The sequence below is a fragment of the Scyliorhinus torazame genome, chromosome 5 (genome assembly GCF_047496885.1).
Source record: "Scyliorhinus torazame isolate Kashiwa2021f chromosome 5, sScyTor2.1, whole genome shotgun sequence".
NCBI classification, from domain to species: Eukaryota; Metazoa; Chordata; class Chondrichthyes; order Carcharhiniformes; family Scyliorhinidae; genus Scyliorhinus; species Scyliorhinus torazame.
In genome coordinates this window covers 80340831-80360782 of record NC_092711.1, presented here as the reverse complement: position 1 = coordinate 80360782, position 19952 = coordinate 80340831, and the positions used below count along the sequence as shown (strand labels likewise).

The window sequence follows — 19952 nt, the reverse complement described above, 5'->3', positions numbered from 1 at the left end:
GGGGGGGGGGGGGGGGTTATTGTTTGTAAGGGAGAAAAATTGCGTTGAAAAACTTTAATAAATATATATTTTAAAAAAAAATAATCATAGAGGTACAATCATAGAATTTATAGTGCAGAAGGAGGCCATTTGGCCCATCGAGTCTGCAACGGCTCTTGGAAAGAGCACCCTACTTAAGCCTACTTAAGCCCACACCTCCACCCTATCCCTGTAACCCAGCAACCCCATCTAACGTAAGGGCAATTTAGCATGGCCAATCCACCGAACCTGCGCATCTTTGGACTGTGGGAGGAAACCGGAGCACCCGGAGGAAGCCCACGCAGACACGGGGAGAACGGGCAAACTCCGCACAGGCAGTGACACTTTTGTTGGGACTCGCTGATTTTGGTCTTTTATTTTGACTGGACCACATGCTTGGGGAAAGCAACAGAGGAAAGAAGGTTCGATAGAAACTAGAATGATCTGTTGTGAATTTCTATCCTATTCTTACAGTGGTCATTTTTGTAAACTTCTTTTTCAGGCATTAGAACGGGAAGATTGGCAGCCTGGCAACTCGAGCCAAATATAACATCGAGATCTGACAGTCACTCAATTCATTAGGATCTAAATATCACAAACTGTCAATGTGCTTGTCTGTTCTGACTGTGGGAAGAGATTTCAAACATCAGTGTGACTGGAAAAGCCCCGAGACACACACACACCTGAGTGAGTGTTCCAGTGAACTGACTGTGGAAACATCAGTGTGACTGGAAAAGCCCCGAGACACACACACACCTGAGTGAGTGTGTTCCAGTGAACTGACTGTGGAAACATCAGTGTGACTGGAAAAGCCCCGAGACACACACACACCCGAGTGAGAGTGTTCCAGTGAACTGACTGTGGAAAGAGCTTTAACCAGTTACACAGCCTGAAAAATCATCTTGTTTCCTCTTGTGAGAGACCCTAGGACCAGAGGGCATAATCTCAGCATAAGGGGTCTCAAATTTAGGACAGAGATGAGGAGACATTTCTTTTCTCAGAGGGTAGTGAATCTGTGGAATTCTTTAGCTGGCGTTCTGTCTGGAGTTTACCAAAAACATGGCAAAGCTAAAGGTGTCTTAACCCGGATGGGCCGCCTGGTGGCGCAGTGTTTTTTTCGCTGAGGGGCCTTGAGTTCAGACACATCCCAGATAGGACTGGTGAGAAATATCTGTCTGGGAAAGGGGAGAAAACTGTAATCGGGGAAATGGAGCGGTGCCGATGGACCTGAGAGAAAGGACTTCAGCAAAGCCTTACTTTCTTCATTTTTCATTCAATATTTATTAACATTTCAGAGAACATATTACACAAAAATTTATTCTGAAGTTAACAAAAGGGAACATAACGATTGAGCGTCACAGTGAGAACAGAACACATGCCCTCTGAGCTGCCAAATGTATGTACAACTGTAACAGACACCATAAAGAGAGAACAGGAGCTCAACATAAAGGTACGAGATAGGTTACTTATTTAGACATAACATTTCGGGACATGATTAGCTACAATGACATTACAGCCAAAATTATCTCGTACATTTTAAACTGAAAACAGAAATACTGCCCATGATTGTCTCAGTTACAGATGCAGAATAATAAACTGAGAGGATTTTACTGTTAGAGTCACCAAGAGGAGATATTGTATTTGTGTCACACACAGATCATAATAAACAGCTGAGGAAAATCTACAGCGTCCGAAAGTCAACCGATCACTTGATCTGTAAAAGAGAGAGAAAATGATGAAGCAGATGTTTATGATCGGGGACATTGATGTTAGAGTTTTTAATCAATCAAACATTTATTGATTTTTGAAACGGCTTCTGTCAGTTTGAAGTGTGAGTGGATTGAATCTTCTCACCTTCACCAGAGTGACTGCAGCGCTGTAGGAAATGCTCAGAAAGAATAGGGTGATGAATGTGGAAGCGGTTGTCCAGATGTTCCCGTTATCATCCTCATCGTCTTCAGTCCAGGTGTGGTCTGTGGTATCTATGAGGATAGAGCCGAATAAATATAATTAGATTGTTTATTAATCCAGGATATATTTTTAATATTCCCGTTTCATTTTCTCCTGCTGCTAATTCATTCTTTAAAATATTTTTCATTGCATATCTACTGTTGCGTTCGTGACACTCAGAAATCGATCTGTGTTACTTAATTTTTCCAATTAAGGGGCAATTTGGCGTGGCCAATCCACCTACCCCGCACATCTTTGGGTTGCGGTGGTGAGACCCACGGGTCACGGGGAGAATGTGCAAACTCCACTGGGACAGAGACACAGGAGTGGGATCCAACCCAGGTCCTTGGCGCTGTGAGGCAGCAGTGCTAACCACTATGACACCGTGCCGCCCTTGCCTGAAGTTTGTGTTTGTTCTTTATCTTTTGTGCCTGTGTAGATGCGAAATTCGTGTGTCCCGATGTCTTTATAAGTGTCATTGTGTGTGTTCATGTGTCAATGAGTATTGATCTGTGTATTTGTGTGTCAGCGTCTGTATGTGAACTTTGTTTATCTTCTGTCAATGTGTAAATATGAGTGTTTGATTGTGTGTGTTTGTCTGTTGAAGTCTATGTTTATATATTAATGCCTGTGTCAATATAAGTTTATACTTCCCTGCCCAGTAATAAAAGTGTTAATGTGTCTTTATACGTTCAACATGCATGTCAGTGTCTTAATGTTTGTGTCTGGATAAGTGCGTTTGTGTGTTTGTTGATCCGTGTATTTCATCATAGAATCATCATCGTATAATCCCTACTGTGCCGAACGAGGCCATTTGGCCCATTGAGTCTGCACCGACCCTCCGAAAGAGCACTCTACCTGGACGCATGCCCCTGCCCTATCTCCAGAACCTCGTACCCCCACCTAACGTTGTGGCACTAAGGGGTAATATAGCATGACCAATCCACCTCACCTGCACATCTTTGGACTGTGAGAGGAAACTGGAGCTCACGGAGGAAACAGGAACAAACACGGGAGAACCTGTAAACTCCACACCGACAATCACCCGAGGCTGGAATTGAACCCGGGTTTCTGGTGCTGTGAGGCAGCAGTGCTATTTATGCGTAGATGATTGTTTATAACTATCTATTGCTGTGTATTGATGACTCCATGTGTATTCATGTGTGTTCGTGTTAATGTGCGTACGAGTCTGCTAATATGTGTCCACGTGAGACCATAAGTGTGTTAGTGTGGATTATTGTCTCTGTTTGAGTGGAATTATTTATGTCATCGTGAAATTGTGCTAATGTTCATGTTATTGGTTACATTTGTGTTTCATATTATTCAGTCCGCCTGCTTGTCTCGTTTCATATGTTTGTGTACCTGTGTGGACATGTGGTTGTATGTGTCTGTTTGTGTACATTTGTGTAGCCGCTTGTGTGTGGATTTGTGTGTGTATGTGCACGTGTGTCTGCGTGTGTATAAACATGTGCTTTCTTGTGTTTATGTGCATGTTTGTGAATTGTTGCGCACGTTTGCGTGTGTTTTTGTGTCAAAATATGTGTGGTTCGTTGTGCCTGGGTGTATGTTTATGCATGTGTTTCTATGTGTGTGTCTATGTGTGTGTTTGTGTCTACGTGTAAGCGTGTGTATGTTTGGGTCTGTGTGCATGTGTGTGTAGTGTCTGTGTCTTTATCTGTCTGTGTGTTTGTATCAGCTGCCTGCAGCTTTTCCAGTTGTGGGTATTATTGATACCGATGTAGAATATGTTGAACTTTCTGCTTCTAACTGTGTTTTCTGTGAGTTGCAAGCTGACATCATTGACCGAATGCAAAAATACAAGGAGGTGCCTCAGGAGAGAACACTGAAAACCCAGGGAGAATTCAATCACCATCTGGATTTGGATTTTGGGGAATCGGTTTTAGCAGATGGATAAGAGGAACAAGGGTGCTGAAAAATACATCGTTATCATGATGATCTTTCAAACCCTTCAGCCAGTAAGCTACATGACGTCTTGTAATGTCAGTAACTGAGTTCTTAGTCTAGAGATCCGTTTACTTCCAAACTCCCTGCTTGGAGACTGTGAAGATATTGAGTTAATAATCTCCCTCTCTCTGGTCAGCTCAGCAAATTGCCTTTGGGATCTCCCTGCTGGAGGTGGAGATACAGAGAGTTCACTCATCACCTTCCTCCTCTTTTGGTCGGGAATGTGGAGGTAAAATGGGTCAGTATTGCCCCTTTGCTCTCTTTGTTGGGGAAGTATGGGTGCAGTGGATTAAATAATGCCGCTCCACTCATTGTTGGAAGCATGTGTACAGTGGGTTAACTCAGCCCCCACCGTCTCTTTGTTGGGGAAGTGGGGGCACAGTGTGTTAACTAATACCCCTCCACCTCTCTTTGCTGGGGAAGTGGGGGCACGGTGCATTAAGTGATGCCCCTCTTCCTCTCTTTGTCGTGGAATTGGGTTACGGTGGATTAACTAATGCCCCTCCCCCTCTCTTTGTTGGGGAAGTGGGGAGACAGTGGATTAACTAATGCCCCTCCCCCTCTCTTTGTTGGGGAAGTGGGGAGACAGTGGATTAACTAATGCCCCCCTCTCTCTGCTGGGGAAGTGGGGGGTACAGTGGGTTAACTAATGCACCTCTCCCTCTCTCTGTTGGGGAAGTGGGGAGACAGTGGATTGACTAATGCCTCTCCCCCTCTCTCTGTTGGGGAAGTGGGGGGGGGCAGTGGGTTAACTAATGCCCCTCCCACTCTCTCTGTTGGGGAAGTGGGGAGACAGTGGATTGACTAATGCCCCTCCCCCTCTCTCTGTTGGGGAGGTGGGGAGACAGTGGGTTAACTAATGCCCCTCCCCCTATCTTTGTTTGGGGTAGTGGGGAGACAGTGGATTGACTAATGCCCCTCCCCCTCTCTCTGTTGGGGAAGTAGGGAGACAGTGGGTTAACTAATGCCCCTCCCCCTCTCTTTGTCTGGGGAAGTGGGGAGACAGTGGATTGACTAATGCCCCTCCCCCTCTCTTTGTTGGGGAAGTGGGGAGACAGTGGGTTAACTAATGCCCCCCTCGCTCTCTGTTGGGGAAGTGGGGAGACAGTGGATTGACTAATGCCCCTCCCCCTCTCTTTGTCTGGGGAAGTGGGGAGACTAATGCCTCTCCCCCTCTCTTTGTTGGGGAAGTGGGGAGAGAGTGTATTAAGTAAAGCCCCTCCCCCTCCCTCTATTGGGGAGGTGGGGGTACAGAGGATTAACTAAAGCCCCTCCCCCCTCTCTGCTGGTGAAGTGGGGGTATAGTGGATTAACTAATTCCCCTCCCCCTCTCTCTGCTGGTGAAGTGGGGGTATAGTGGATTAACAATTTCACTTTCCCCTCTCTTTCACTGAGGATTGTTGGTCCATGTTTCTGTGTGACCCTCAATTCAGTTCCCAGTGGGTATGATACAGCAACTTAAATCTTAAATTAATTAGGGGCAGCACGGTAGCCTTGTGGATAGCACAATTGCTTCACAGTTCCAGGGTCCCAGGTTCGATTCTGGCTTGGGTCACTGTCTGTGCGGAGTCTGCACATCCTCCCCATGTGTGCGTGGGTTTCCTCCGGGTGCTCCGGTTTCCTCCCACAGTCCAAAGATGTGCGGGTTAGGTGTATTGGCCATGCTAAATTGCCCTTAGTGTCCAAAATTGCCCTTAGTGTTGGGTGGGGTTACTGGGTTATGGGGATAGGGTGGCGGTGTTGACCTTGGGCGGGGTGCTCTTTCCAAGAGCCGGTGCAGACTTGATGGGCTGAATGGCCTCCTTCTGCACTGTAAATTCTATGATAATGAAATCTGACATCAATTTTAAAGGAACGGACAATGGGAGAAGCAGGAACACTGAGGACTAAATATGATGTGTTTGTTTGTCTGAAATGGGAAATTGTCCGATTTCTTCTCAGAGGGGGGAAAGTCAGTGAAGATATTTTGCTGACTTCTGTTATGAATAAGTTGTGCTCTGTCTCTAACCCAGGGTGTTTCTGAGCTGGGAGCACTGGTTGTATCAGACTTGGGACCGAGACCTCTAGAAATCCGGGTCTCATTAAACCAATCTGATATCAGCAAAGTGGAAGCTCCATTAATTAAGCGGCTGTGCATTTAAATCACAATTGGAGGAAAAATACTTTATTTTTATTTCAGTTAGACATGTAACCCATAGATTCTCATTGACATGAATTAACGGTGTCCATCAGAGCGAGGGAAATGTTCACAAAACTGGGTTTACCGCTGGATTTATCAACCGTTCTGTTGATGATCTTCAAGGGGATGGCTTCATGTCCCACCACACAGGAGTAAGAAGCGCCGCTGGCCCACTCCTCCGCTGCAATGGATAACAGGCTGTACATGAAGAAGGAGCTATTGCCGTTCTCGGCCATCACCTCGGTGTTCTTGTAGTTCCCGGGATTCACCTGCTTGTCATTGACGGTCCACTTGACGAAGATCTCTCGGGGGGAGAAACCTCTCACTAAGCAGCTGAGGGAGACGAATCTCTGAGCGGAGACGTCTTCAGCCGAGGGCAGTAGGACAGAGACGGACGGTTCCCGCGGATTGGGATCTGCAGAAAATGTACAAAAATGTCAGTAAAATGGGGAATTCCGGAGACAATGGAACCGCGGGTTAGATGTGAGAGAAATGTGTTTTGTGTTGGATTTTAAAGGTTTCCATTTCCCACTTTGGGATCTGTCCGGTTTCCGAGCTCGGAGCTGAGGTGGACACAAGCCTTTTCCCTGAGAATTTATGGATGTTGGATATGATGGTTTCAGAAAGTGTACAGCAGTGAAACAGGCCATTCGGCCCGCCTGTTCTGTGCTGGTGTATAAACTCCACACCAGACTCCCCCCACCTTACCCCAAGAGGATTGGAAAACTGCCAATGTAACACCCTTATTCAAAAGGGAGGGAGACAAAAACAGGTAACTATAGGCCAGTGACCTTAACATCTGTCAGTGGGAAACGGTTAGAGTCCATTATAACGCATTCAATCGCTGAACATTTAAACATACTTAATATAATCAAACAGAGTCAGCACGGCTTCGTGAAGGGGGAATCATTGCCTGACAAATGTATTGCCCTAATTTGAGGTGATAACGAGAAGGCGAGAGAGAGGGGGGGCCAGTACATGTAATTTACATGAATTTCAAAACTGTGTTTAATAAATGAATGTTCTATACCCACGTTTGCAGATGACAAAAAATAGGTAGAAAGGCAAGTGGTGAGGATCACAGAAAATCCACAGAGGGACAGAGACAGCTTTAGTTACTGAGTAAAAACTTGATGTGGAGATGCCGGCGTTGGACTGGGGTGAGCACAGTAAGAAGTCTTACAACACCAGGTTAAAGCTCCGAAAGCTAGTGATTCAGAACAAACCTGTTGGACTTTAATCTGGAGTAAAAACTTGGCAGATGGAACAGAATGTTGGAAAATGTGAGGTTAGACACTTTGGTAGGAGGAGGAACAAAACGGAATATTATTTAGATGGAGAAAGCTGAAGTAACGGGGGAATTGGGGGTCCTCGTGCAGTAACCACAAAAAGCAAGTTCTGCAGGTAACATGGAGACAAATTGAATGTTGACATTTATTTCAATGGGAATCGAATATAAACATGGGGAAGTCTGGCTAAAACTATACAAGGCATTCCCGTAGCGGCCTCCCCAAACAGGCGCCGGAATGTGGCGACTACGGGCAATTTTCAGTAACTTCATTCAAACCTACTTGTGACAATAAGCGATTATTATTATTTAGTGAGACTATACCTGATATGCTTTGAATAGTTTTGGCACCCTTATCTAAGGAAGACAGATTGGTTTTGAAGGCAGTCCAGAGAAGGATCACGAAGTTGAACCCGAGTATGGAGGGATTTTCTTATGAGCTGAAGTTAAGTAGGCTGGGTTTTACTTATTGGAGTTTAGAGGAATGAAGACGACCTAATCGAGACATGAATGATTCTCAGGGACCTTCGTAGGATAGACGCTGAGGGGTTCTTCTCCCTTGAGAGCGTCTAGGAGCAGCGAGCAGGATCACAATGTAAGGGTTTGCCTATTTAATAGAGATGAGAAGGAATTTCCTCTCTCAGAGAGTAGTGAAGCTGTGGAATTATTTAACCCGGGGGCTGTAGATTCTGGGTTGTTCAGTATGTTCAAGGTTGAGAGAGACAGATTTTAAATCAGTAAAGGCGTCAAGAGATATGGGGATAAGTCGGGAAAGAGGCGTTGAAGATTATCACATCAGATCAGTCATGACCTCACTGCAGGCTGGACCGGTGTTGATGGGCCCAATGGCCTACGTCTGCTCCTAAGTCTTGTGGTCTATGGTCTCGCTCTATCTAAACCCAATACCACTGTTTTCAATTCATTGTTCGTTCATCTGCATATCAATTTCCCCCTTAAACTCTAAATGCCCCGAGTATTTAGTTAGTGGATATCCAATCAGAATGGACCATAAATACACTGAATGGTAAATACTGACCGCTGCACTGACACTAGAAATAGACACAATGACTCACTTATTGCTTCAGTCTCACCGCTCACCTATTTTTTTGTGGATTGAAATTCTTAAAGGAGTTGGCAGGTCCTGGTGGCTCGCCACACAGTCAAACACAGCCCCACTCAGCCAGGCTTGTGTCGAAATGTTTAATTTGCTGACAACACTCTCAGTATCTGCCCCAGGCTGGTCGGCAATCTCTGATTTCAGCGGCTTCTTCGCTTCACTCCAGGACACGTTGACTCCATAAGGAGCATTCGAAATGACGCAGGTTAAGGTTACAGTCGCCTCCAATAAGACCTGTTCTATTGGTGGTGGCAGTATTGTTACTGAGGCAACAGTGCAACAGGAAGGATCTGCGAATGAAAAAAGTAGAAATCAACCCAAGTTTGATCTTCAGAATCAGGACAGCGGTATTCAGCCTGAACTCTACATGGGACTAAATCAATTCGAAATAACAACGTCTAATGATCGCCTTTAATCTTCTGTACACAATGGAAAACCAGTTGGGTCTGTGAAAACTACTCTCATTGTGAAATATGGTCAGTCCCGATACCATGCTAACGAACCAGTGTTGCAGCATTCCCAATGCCAATATTCCATTCCTGATCTCAGGAACGCAGTACTGAAGGCTGATCCATAAATAGGTTGGATGAACCTTCCAACACTTTCCCCCGGAGCTGTTATCAGTTAAGTGTTTCAGACACCCACTGCCGCTCAAATATAATCAGCTGTCTCAGGATAAAGCTGACATCGAGTCCACCTCACTCACTAAATTACTTCAAATTTGAGGGAAACATTTATTTCTATCCTGATCAAGTCCTGAATGGTGAGCAATCCAAATGCAGCTCTTACATCAGAATGAAACATAAACTACATGGCAGTAAATTAGAAATTATTCTGTGCTTTGTACTAACTTAAGTAAATTCCTGATTTTGATTAACATCAGAGTGCAGGATGATTTATTTTTTCCTCTGTTTGTGTCTCTTACCAGACGCGGTGATGTTGCGACTTTGGGTGACCTCTTGATGAGTGACCTGGCAAGTATAGACCGCTTTGCTGAACCATTCCCCAGCGGAGACTGTCAGCCGACTGCTCGCCGAGAAGTTCCCGTTCACTTCACAGGGGGGCGAGGTGACAAATCCTGAACCCATGGGTTGTCCATTCTTCAGCCACTTCACCGTCATTGACTTTGGATGGAAATCGTTGATTGAACAGACAATGGTTGCAAATTTCTGTCTTGTGATTTCTTCACTGGAACTCACGGTGAGGAGAACATTTGGAGCATAAATTCTGGTACCTTCAAGAAACACAATTAGACATTTCTTGCAGAAGAAATTGATAAACAAAATGAGTTCATATGCTTTAAAAAATGTTTGTGGTCAATAGACACTAAGCTGGATTTCCCAGGGATCAGGAATATGCAGAGTATTACAAATGAGTTAACTCCAATACCCTATAGAAGATAATCATAGGTTTTCTATTTCTCACAGATTCCACAACACTTACATTCCATTCCAATGCTCTTGTCTGAGCCGCTGTGTCGAACCTCACAGCTGATTTTGCTGCATCCTGGCTCGGTGATGGTTAACTGGCTGCTCAGGGTGTAGGTTCCCTTCTTGTTTCTCACTGACGGGTATTTCTTAACTCCAGTGGTGATCAGCTGCCCATCTTTCTTCCAGGTCAGGCTGGAGATTTCTGGGGAGTAGTCCATCGCCAAACAGCCGAAGGTCACGGAGCCATCGGCGTTGTGTTGCTGACAGGAGGAGACCAGGCTGTAGAGAGTGGGCGGAGACGGTGTTGCTGGGAGAGAATGGCCGATCCAACAAGTTAGACACTGGTATTTGTGATTTATAAGTAACCAAACATTTCATAATTTGACAAGAACTATGAGTTTATCCTAACATTTACCAATTAAATCCTACATCCACATTGAATATTCTATCAGTTATATCATTGAGAATCACCTACGTTTTGTCCCATCTTTAGAAACTCACATCTCTTTCTCCGTCTCTATCGAAAAAAACACAGTTTGATGTAATCTGAATGGTGTAACTTTGATTGGATTGAACGAGAGGAGCAGAGGGTTTCCCCCATTATTTCAGCCACCATGTGATATAAAATGTAAATGAGGCCATAGTCCCGGAGATTGCTCTCTCCTTCTGAGAGCTGACTGGTGGTGATTTAACCTGAGGGTCACCACACATCAGGCGAGGGGCAAGGTTGAGAATGGGGGTCTTTATGAATAACCTCAGCCGGTGCAGCAATTGAACCCGCGCTGTTGGGATCGCTCTTCATCACAAACCAGCCATCCAGCTAACTGAGCTGTGTACGTCACAATCCAGCTAACTGAGCTGCGTAGGTCAGAATCCAGCAAACAATGCTGTGTACGTCACAATCCAGCTAACTGAGCTGCGTATGTCACAATCCAGCTAACTGAGCTGTATACGTCACAATGCAGCAAACTGAACGAGGTGTACGTCACAATGCAGCTAACTGAGCTGTGTACGTCACAATGCAGCTAACTGAGCTATGTACGTCACAATCCAGCTAACTGAACTGTGTACGTCACAATGGAGCTAACTGAGCTGTGTACGTCACAATGGAGCTAACTGAACTGTGTACGTCACAATGCAGCTAACTGAGCTGTGTACGTCACAATGCAGCTAACTGAGCTGTGGAAGTCACATTCTAGCTAACTGTGTACGTCACAATCCAGCTAACTGAGGTGTGTACGTCACAATCCAGCCAACTGAGCTGCGTAGGTCACAGTCCAGCAAACAATGCTGCGTACATCACAATCCAGCTAACTGAGCTGTATCTGTCACAATGCAGCTAACTGAACTGTGTACGTGACAATCCAGCTCACTGAGCTGCGTACGTCACAATCCAGCTAACTGAGCTGTGTACGTCACAATCCAGCTCACTGAGCTGCGTACGTCACAATCCAGCTAACTGAGCTGCGTACGTCACAATCCAGCTAACTGGGCTGTGTACGTCACAATCAATTTGTGTTAAAAATGTTGTCTCTTCATTTGTATCTTTGCAGTTTGGGAAATTCCCTTTGTTCAAACTGACTGATCCCCCCTCCTCTCTCCATTTCACTACCCCCATTCCCCAAACCAGAGAATAGTGGCTTTGCTTCAAAAATATCTTCTGAATGCACCTTTATATAATTACAATAAGGTTCTACATTTGAGTAGTTGCAACATTCTCTAATTTTAGGACCATGGGGGAGTCGGCCATTCAGTCCGTCGAGCCTCCTCCCCCATTCAATAAGCTCCTGGCTGTGCTGATTGTGGTGTTAACTCCACATTCCGCCTGTCACTGAGACCGGGCTGTCTGCAATCCCTCCGCACCCCGCCCCGCGCTCCCTGTGCGTCCCCCATCTCTCTGCGGTTCCCGCTGGATTTCTGTACCTTTCTCCTGGTCCCTTCACTTTCGTTTAGCTCTGCTCTTTTCCACGGCTCTCTGCGCTTTCCTCCGCATCTCTGCACTTTCTCTCGACTTTGCATTTTCTTCCTGCTCTTTGTGCTTTGACCAGGTGTGCTGCACTTTTCCCAGTTCTTTGTGCTTTTCCCGGTCCCTGGCACTTTGTGCGGGCTTTTTGAGCCTTTTGCCAGCACTGTGCGCTTTACCCCGATTCTTATCGCTTATCGCCGACTCCATGGACTTTCTTCCGGCTCTCTGCACTTCCCCCGGCTCTGTGCTCCTTCACCCTACTCCCTGCATCTTTCCCCGGCTCCCTGCATCTTTCCCCGACTCTCTGCGTCTTCCCCAGCTCTCTGCGTCTTCCCCCGGCTCTCTGCACCTTCCCCCGGCTCCCTGCACCTCCCCCCCACTCCCCGGCTCCCTACACTACCCCCCCCCCCACCCCGCCCCCGGCTCTCTGCACTTCCCCCGGTACCCTGCACCCCCTCCCCCCTTGGCTCTCTGCAGTTCCCCCGGCTCCCCGCACTCGCCCCCCCCCCCCCGCCCCTCGCACCCCCCCCCCCCCACCCCCCACCCTGCTCTCTGCACCTTTCCCTTGCTCTCTCCACTTCTTTCCAACTCTTTGTCCTTTTCTACGACTCTCTGTGTGTTCCGCTGCATCTCGGTCTTTTCCCCTGCATTTCTGTCCTTTCCCCTGCATCTCTGTGCTTTCCTCCCAACTCTGCCTTTTCGCCGCCTCTTTGCTCTTTTCCACCGCCTCGGCGCTTTCTCTCGGCTCCGGAGTCTTTCCACGGCTCTCTGCACTTTCCTCGGCTCCCGGGGTGAGTCCGGGGGTTGATTGCTGGTGAGTGAGTGTAGTGGGTGAATGAATGAGGGGGAGTCAGTGAGCGTGGGTGAGTGAGGGTGAGGGAGTAAATGAGGGTGAGTGATAGTGGGTGACAGAGAGTGGGTGCGTCTGGTGAGGGTGGCTGAGTAAGGGTGTATGAGGGAATGTGGGTGAGTGAGGGTGTGTGAGCGAGGAAGGGTGAGGATCTGTGAGTGAAGACGTGTGAAAGAGGGTGGGTGCGAGACTTTGTAAATGCGGGGCATGTGCCAGGGTGCACCTGTGAGAGTAATAATGTGTTGGCGAGTTGATTGTGCGCCTGAGATATTGTGTATGTGTGTACGAGGGAATGTGTGTGAGAGAGAGCCTGAAAGAAAAAAATGCTACGTTTGAAGAGCGATTATACATGTATGTGAGGGGGAGAGAGGGTCTGTGTGTTTGAGAGTGTGTGTGAGTGAGAGGCAAGGTACATGAGAGAGATTTGGTGAAAGAAAGTGCATGTGAGATAGCGCGTGTGTGAGCGAGAGAGCGTGTGAGCGAATGTGTGTGCGTGAGCGAGATCGTCACAGTGTGTCTGAGAGTGAGATTGAGAGAGTGTGATTGTGTGTGAGACAGTGTGTTTGTTTGAAAGAAGTATTGTGATTATGTGTGTGAGAGAATGAGTTTGTGTGAGGATGTGAGAGAATGTGTGCGTGAGAGAGTGAGAGTGTATATGTGTTTGTGATGATGTATGGGTGCACCAAAACCTGCAAGTTCCCTTCCAAGACACTCACCATCCTGATTTGGAAATATACCGCCATTCCTTCACTGTCGCTGAGTCAAAATTCTGGAACTCCCTCCCTGACAATATTGCAGATATACCTCCGCCACATGGACTGCAGCTATTCAAGGATGCCTCACATCTAAACTTTCCCAGGGGACAATTAGGCACATATAATAAATTCTGGCCTTGCCAGCGCCTCCAAAATCCTAGGATAGGATTAAAAATAAAATGCAAAGGGATTTCTCCGCTGCACTGACCCATTAAATAGATCAAGGACTGCATGGAATGTAACCCAATAAATCGCTCTCTGCATTGCCTAATCGAAAATTCCCAAGACCGATATATCACTGCTTAAAAATCAACCAAATCTCCACCTACAGTTTGTCTGGCGCTGCTGAATTCTTTCTGACTGTCACAATCTGGGTTTGGAATCCCCTTCCTGAGTCGCCTAGTCAAACATCAAGTACAATTTCCACATTTCACACAGATACAAGTTTTATTGAAAGACTTGATCAAATTGCACTCCCTGAAATACTGGAAAATGAAGCAGAAGATTTACAACCAGTCAGGAAGATTCCTGGTCCCAGCACAGTGACCCCGCGCACAGAAACTGAACAGACATAAATGGCAACAATCGAGTTCCAGCAGATCGATCTGTTCAACCTGTCAATTTCATGAAACTATTTAATTCTGATTTATCAATGGTCAACCTCCGACAACAATAATTTAGTGACTTATTTTAAATTAAACTGACATTAATTTCAAAACTGCATTCGCCTTTTAACTATTTCTCTCTGTCTCAAATCTCGATAATTGGGCAGAAAGTAGTTTTGCTGAAAATGAGCAGATTAAATAATACAGATTCAGGGTAGATTAATGACATAACAGAGACTCAGTGTCAGGGCGATAATTAAACAAACCAGGAAATATTCACATTACCCACTGATATGATCTAAAAACACAATTAAATGTAATCAGCAAAAGAATCAGGGCAAAAGAATGTAATCAGCAAAATAATTGAGCTGAACACAGCAGTGTATAGACATGTATTGTTTCCTAAATTCATTTCAGATATTATTAAAATTCTCTAAAACCTTTGAGATATTGCACGCCAGTATACAATTCAATTCTAGGAGGTCATTTATGTTGAATTAATTCTCATTGATATTGTATTGTACGTTATTGTTAATTGTCAGCTAATTTTTTTATTAGATTATCTGTACTATATAATAAATATAATAAAAATAGCATTCAATAATCTTCAATTTGTTTTTACCCAGAGCTTTATGAAAAAATTGAGATTTAATTAAAACAACCTGACATTAAAACAATGTTGAACAATAAACTCCAAATTACTGGATGGAAACATCTTAACATTTAATTGACTATATTCACATTTTAATTTTTTTACTCCAATTGCCCTATTCGACCTACAAATGTGTAAAATAAGCGCCTTTCTGAACGCATTGATAAATCATAAATTCCATCTGTTCTCAGACAGTAACGAATGTAACGAGAACAGCTCAGTAATATTTATTCAAATCATTTGCAAAACTGACCCATTATGTGCAAATGGAGTCGAGAATTTGTTGTTGAATTTAGCATTTAATAAAATTTAAGCCTAAAGCTAAGATAGAATCATTCTTTCTTTCCTATCATCTGTTATTCCTGTAATTCTATTGTGTGAAAAGCACAGCCGTGGGAGACAGGATGTCATTATAAAATGCAAAGCTACTGTTAACCTTTTGTAAATAAATACATCGGTTTGACATTCAAGCTTTTAATTTTCAATCTCTTGCCATATGCAATCTGAACTTTCCTACAATACAAATAAAATCATCGGAACAATTCCTTGATTGGCAACGACTTCCACATCACAGAAAACTATTTAAGGTTAGATTAGTGATAATTACCTCGCTATCCAACTACAAATTACAGTGAAGGAATAATATGGTTGCAGCGGCACAGAAATAATAGAATAACTGGAATTACAAAGTATTTCCAGCCTAGAAACCTGTCCGGTCATGTCAACCTCGTGCAGATCACAGCAGGATTGTGAAAGGTGATTAATGATTAATTATATTAATATAAAATAACTTTTGGTTAATTTGGAGTTGTATCACCGCATTGCAATTGTTTGAATTATATAAATGTTATTATGTTCTGCATGGGCGTTTCAGTCATTATTTCGTTCAATCTGGAAGCATCAGTTGAAATTACAAAAGGCATCAACATATCTTTATTGGATTATTTTCTTAAAACTGGCTGTTTTCTCCGTACAATCGCCCTTCAAGCATTTTCAAACGCCTAGACTGTTTGCATTCAACCAGAAAACGTGTAACCGCTCAGTGTCGCCGAGTTTAAACAATGCAGAAACGCTAAACCGTTTCACAGATCTTAATCATTTAAAGTCACTCAGATACACAATCTCCTTAGCTGAACAAAACACTAAATCACACCAATGAAGGACGTAAACCCGTTTCATGGAGAAGCAACTTAACTCTACATTGAACAGAATCAAACTTTATATTGCAAGAAAATATCAATATCGAACCCAGCAAACCAGCTTGTAACCACATGTATGAATTACTAAACTACACAGAAACCTGGAATAACAGCAATAGCATTGCGAGGTACTGGAATATTAACAACAAATAAATATTGAAACGTTAACAATTTTTTTCATATTGAGACATTTTTCAAACACATTTAAATGTTTTTCATGTTTGCAGTAGACGGTAAAAGCTGCAACCATCAGATGCCACCGAGATTAAACATTGCACAAACGGCAAACTGATTCCAGCAACTACTTGTGCTCGGAAAGGATTTGTATAACACGTTGCTTAGTTTAATCTACAATTTTCACTTTTTTTCACGATGCAGTAACAGCCTCCCTGTTCTCTGTCTACAATCCTGCGACAAGCAGTTTCAAACACGTAAACTCTTTGCATTCAATCACAAAACGTGGAACCGCTCAGTGTCACCGAGTTGATACAATACAGACACGCCAAACCGTTTCACAAACTTTCCTACTCAAAGTCACCCAAAAATATTCCTCAGCAGAAAAATACCAAATCACATCACTGAAGGAATGAAACATCATGGAGAAGCAGCTCAATTCTGCAAACATTTCCAAAAGTATCAAATGTAATATTGCAAGAAAATCTCAATTTAGAATGCACCAACCCTCATGTCATCAAATGAATGAACAGGTAAACTAATCAGAAAACTTGAATAATATCATCAGCACTTCAAGTAAGCAGAACATGTTCAATAAGATAATACAGAAACTTTAGCACATTTTGACAATGTTGGGTTAGATCTCAAACACTTGGGCAGAAGACGGTACAAACTGCAGCCACTTAGATAGAACCAAGAATAAACATCGTAAAAACAGACGTTTTGTATTTAAAGTAACCCAGCCACACAGTATCCTCAGCAAATAAACACCAAATCACAGCAACCAGGGACTGAATGCCTCAGCAGCATCTTTCTGTCAAGAAACCGCGGGATTCTATAACCCCTTTTCAGCAGAATCAAATGAATCATTGCAACAACATCGCAATACATGATCCACCAAAACACATTTCAGTGAACGAATGGATTTTGAAAAGGCAGAAAAATATAAAACAGTTGGTAAATGACGGAATGGTTCTTACCTGCAGTCACCGTCACCATGGTGCCTTGTCCCCAGTAGTCGAAGTAGTCACAGTGTCACATTCCCTGGGCAGCTCCATACAATAACCGCACCTGCACAAAATAGATATAAATCCGCCATTATTTTAAATATTCACAAACCAGCGGCAAAGAAAATTCACGATTTATTTTCAGGAAATTATATTAATATTTGTGGATACAGTTCTCTCTTCATAAATGACCGAATGTTTTATATTTCACAGACATGGAAATGTTATTGAAAACACCAACTGTGACTCAATTACGACCACCAATTTTCCACATTAATTCTTATTATTTTGTCAGAGCTGGACATAAATAATGCTTCACTGTGAATAAAGATGGATTGTAAAAGCGAGCACAGAGCCAGCTTCAGTTAATTAGTGCTGAGGGGCTTTTTGTATTGACAGTAACTGCTGTGTCCCAGTTATCACAGTGAGACACAGCGTGTCAAATACTGCGGCAGACTGTTAACTGTAAAATACAGAGATTTAATTTCACTGCGCGTTCAAAAAACTAACTCTGTCTCTTCCAAGAGCGAATGGGTGAGTTATTTCAGCTTGTCCTGTTCATTAAATTTATAAAGAGGATCTCAACACTTTTAAACCCTCTGTGCAGATTTAGCGTGTCGGTCAACAGAGATAAAGTGGAAGATTTTTACACCTTTTTATAAACTAATACTTTGTTTTATTTAAAGTTCATTTACATTGACAATCCTGCTGTGGCCCTGATCACCAATTTGAGCAAACTCTTTCACTGAGGTTTTTGTATGAGGATGTCGCTGTGCACAGCACTGTGGCCCACTGAAGTCACAGTGACAGACACCCGCACAAAAACTGCACTCACTCTCTGATCAGTCCTGCCGCTCAATATTCACTTCAAATAGACGTTTACTTCTGATCTAATTTACAATTTAACGGCAGTTTATAAAATGCAATGTACATACACTTTCTCCAAGTATCAGAAATAATACAACGAGGAGTATCTAAGTCTGTATTTGCTGAAACTGCTAACAGTAAACATCAACAGACAAAAGCTCCTCCTTTTTGATCGATTGGTTTGTTTGGTTTTACAGTTTAATTTTCTCTGTGTCAGTTATGTAAGAAGCAGCTTGTGTTTTGACTTTGATCACTGACATTAATATTACATTTGGATCAAGTGCTAACCTTCAGGTTAAGCTGCAAGTTGCTGAATTCCCTCTCGAGCTGTTCTTGTGCGGGTCCAGCCCTGGTTCCTCTCGCTGTGGTCTCTTGCACAGTAATAGATGGCGGTGTCTTCGGTCTTCAGGCTCGTCATGGCCAAAGAGAAGATGTTGTTTGAAGTGTCTTTGGAAGGAGTAAATCGATTCTGAATTCCTGGAGCGTAGTTGTTGCTGGATGAACCATAGTACTGAAGCAGCCACTCCAGCCCCTGCCCGGGAACCTGTCGGACCCAGTGCATGTAAGCGGTGCTAAGATCGAAGCCGCTGGTTTTACAGGTCAGCCTCAGGGAGCCTCCGGGACGCCCGCTCTCTGCCTCCGGCTGAGTCAACACAACATCCGACTGGACACCTGTAAAAATATATCAAAAAGCCCGAGGATTAATGCTGGTGAAATGATTGGTGACTCTGGAACATTCCAGAGAGAGACTAACACTGAGACAGTAACAGTGAGAGACTTGGGCAATAAAAACTACTCACGGGATAAGAAAGTCAGCAACAAACTGAGAGAAATGGCCCACCTCATCCTTCTGGTCATTTGGGGGAAATGGTTGTGTCAGGAACTCAGTGAACAAACCAGCTCCCGGACAGTTGGATTCGGGTCCCAGTGAGCGGTATTTAAATACCCGGCAGAAGGGGCGGGTTTCCAGGCGCCGCCTGTTGAGTCCCTGGTGGAGGCGGCGACTGGATCCACGTCCCACCTTCCACACCCCCAACAGAATGGACTCAGAGATTTACTATAGGAGATTATTTTTTAAAAATACATTAGATCGGTATATTTGTTTGGCTGAATGGATTTATTGTAATGTCTATCCTCATCCGAATGGAAAATTATATTTGAGCATCTCTAAGTAAAATCTAATTCCATTGTATATTAAGTCTCTTTATTTCTACACTCCAATATAAATGGATGAACATAAACAGATTAAATTACATTATCAGGGAATAAATCGTCTGTCAGTCAGATTTACAGCACTCCGGGACTCTATCCCATTACAACAATAAAGTACAATTTATCAGACGAAATGTAACTAAATGAGGGAATGAATGGTGTGATTACATTTACAGTGCGGGTGGCTATCATTGTTCAATGTGGGTCTGTCGACAAGAAGAAACTCTCACATTACACAATGTCTCTCCTTATATTTCTCGAACTGTCCCTGAGCCTCAGATAGTCCTGTGAACATTAGCGGTAAAAGAAGCCGCTTGCCTGATAATACAGCAGTGAGTTGACAGAGAAACATAAAATTCACACCAGCTTTTGACAGAGATGTTAATGAATTAGAACGGACTCGGCGATTCGCAAAGTTATCCTTCAGCATCCAAATGATTGCCGCTAATTTTACTGATCACCGGCTGTCTAACATTCACCGGTGTTGGGAACACAGGATATCCGGACTTTGTGGCATAATACACAATATCACAAGAATAAATGTTTTCTCTTCCACTGAAACACGGTGCTGATCAGGTATAAGAGACGTCTCCGTTTAAATGAAGTGAACAGCTCCGAGAATATTCCAGGAATTCCGCCGGGTTTTAGGCAGTTTTTTTCCTTTCAATTCATTTTATTTTATTTTTTACAATTCCCCTCATCTTATTGGGCTTGTGGA

The 19952-nt window shown here is 43.8% G+C and overlaps 1 gene segment (V, D, J or C); it reads right to left on the bottom strand.

The window, feature by feature from the left end:
- Positions 1-6081: 6081 nt before the first annotated feature.
- Positions 6082-17219, bottom strand: LOC140418592 (Ig heavy chain C region-like). The segment is given in 5 exon segments: positions 6082-6527; positions 8499-8807; positions 9443-9751; positions 9961-10254; positions 17129-17219. Coding segments are annotated over 5 exon segments (1323 nt in total).
- Positions 17220-19952: the final 2733 nt, after the last annotated feature.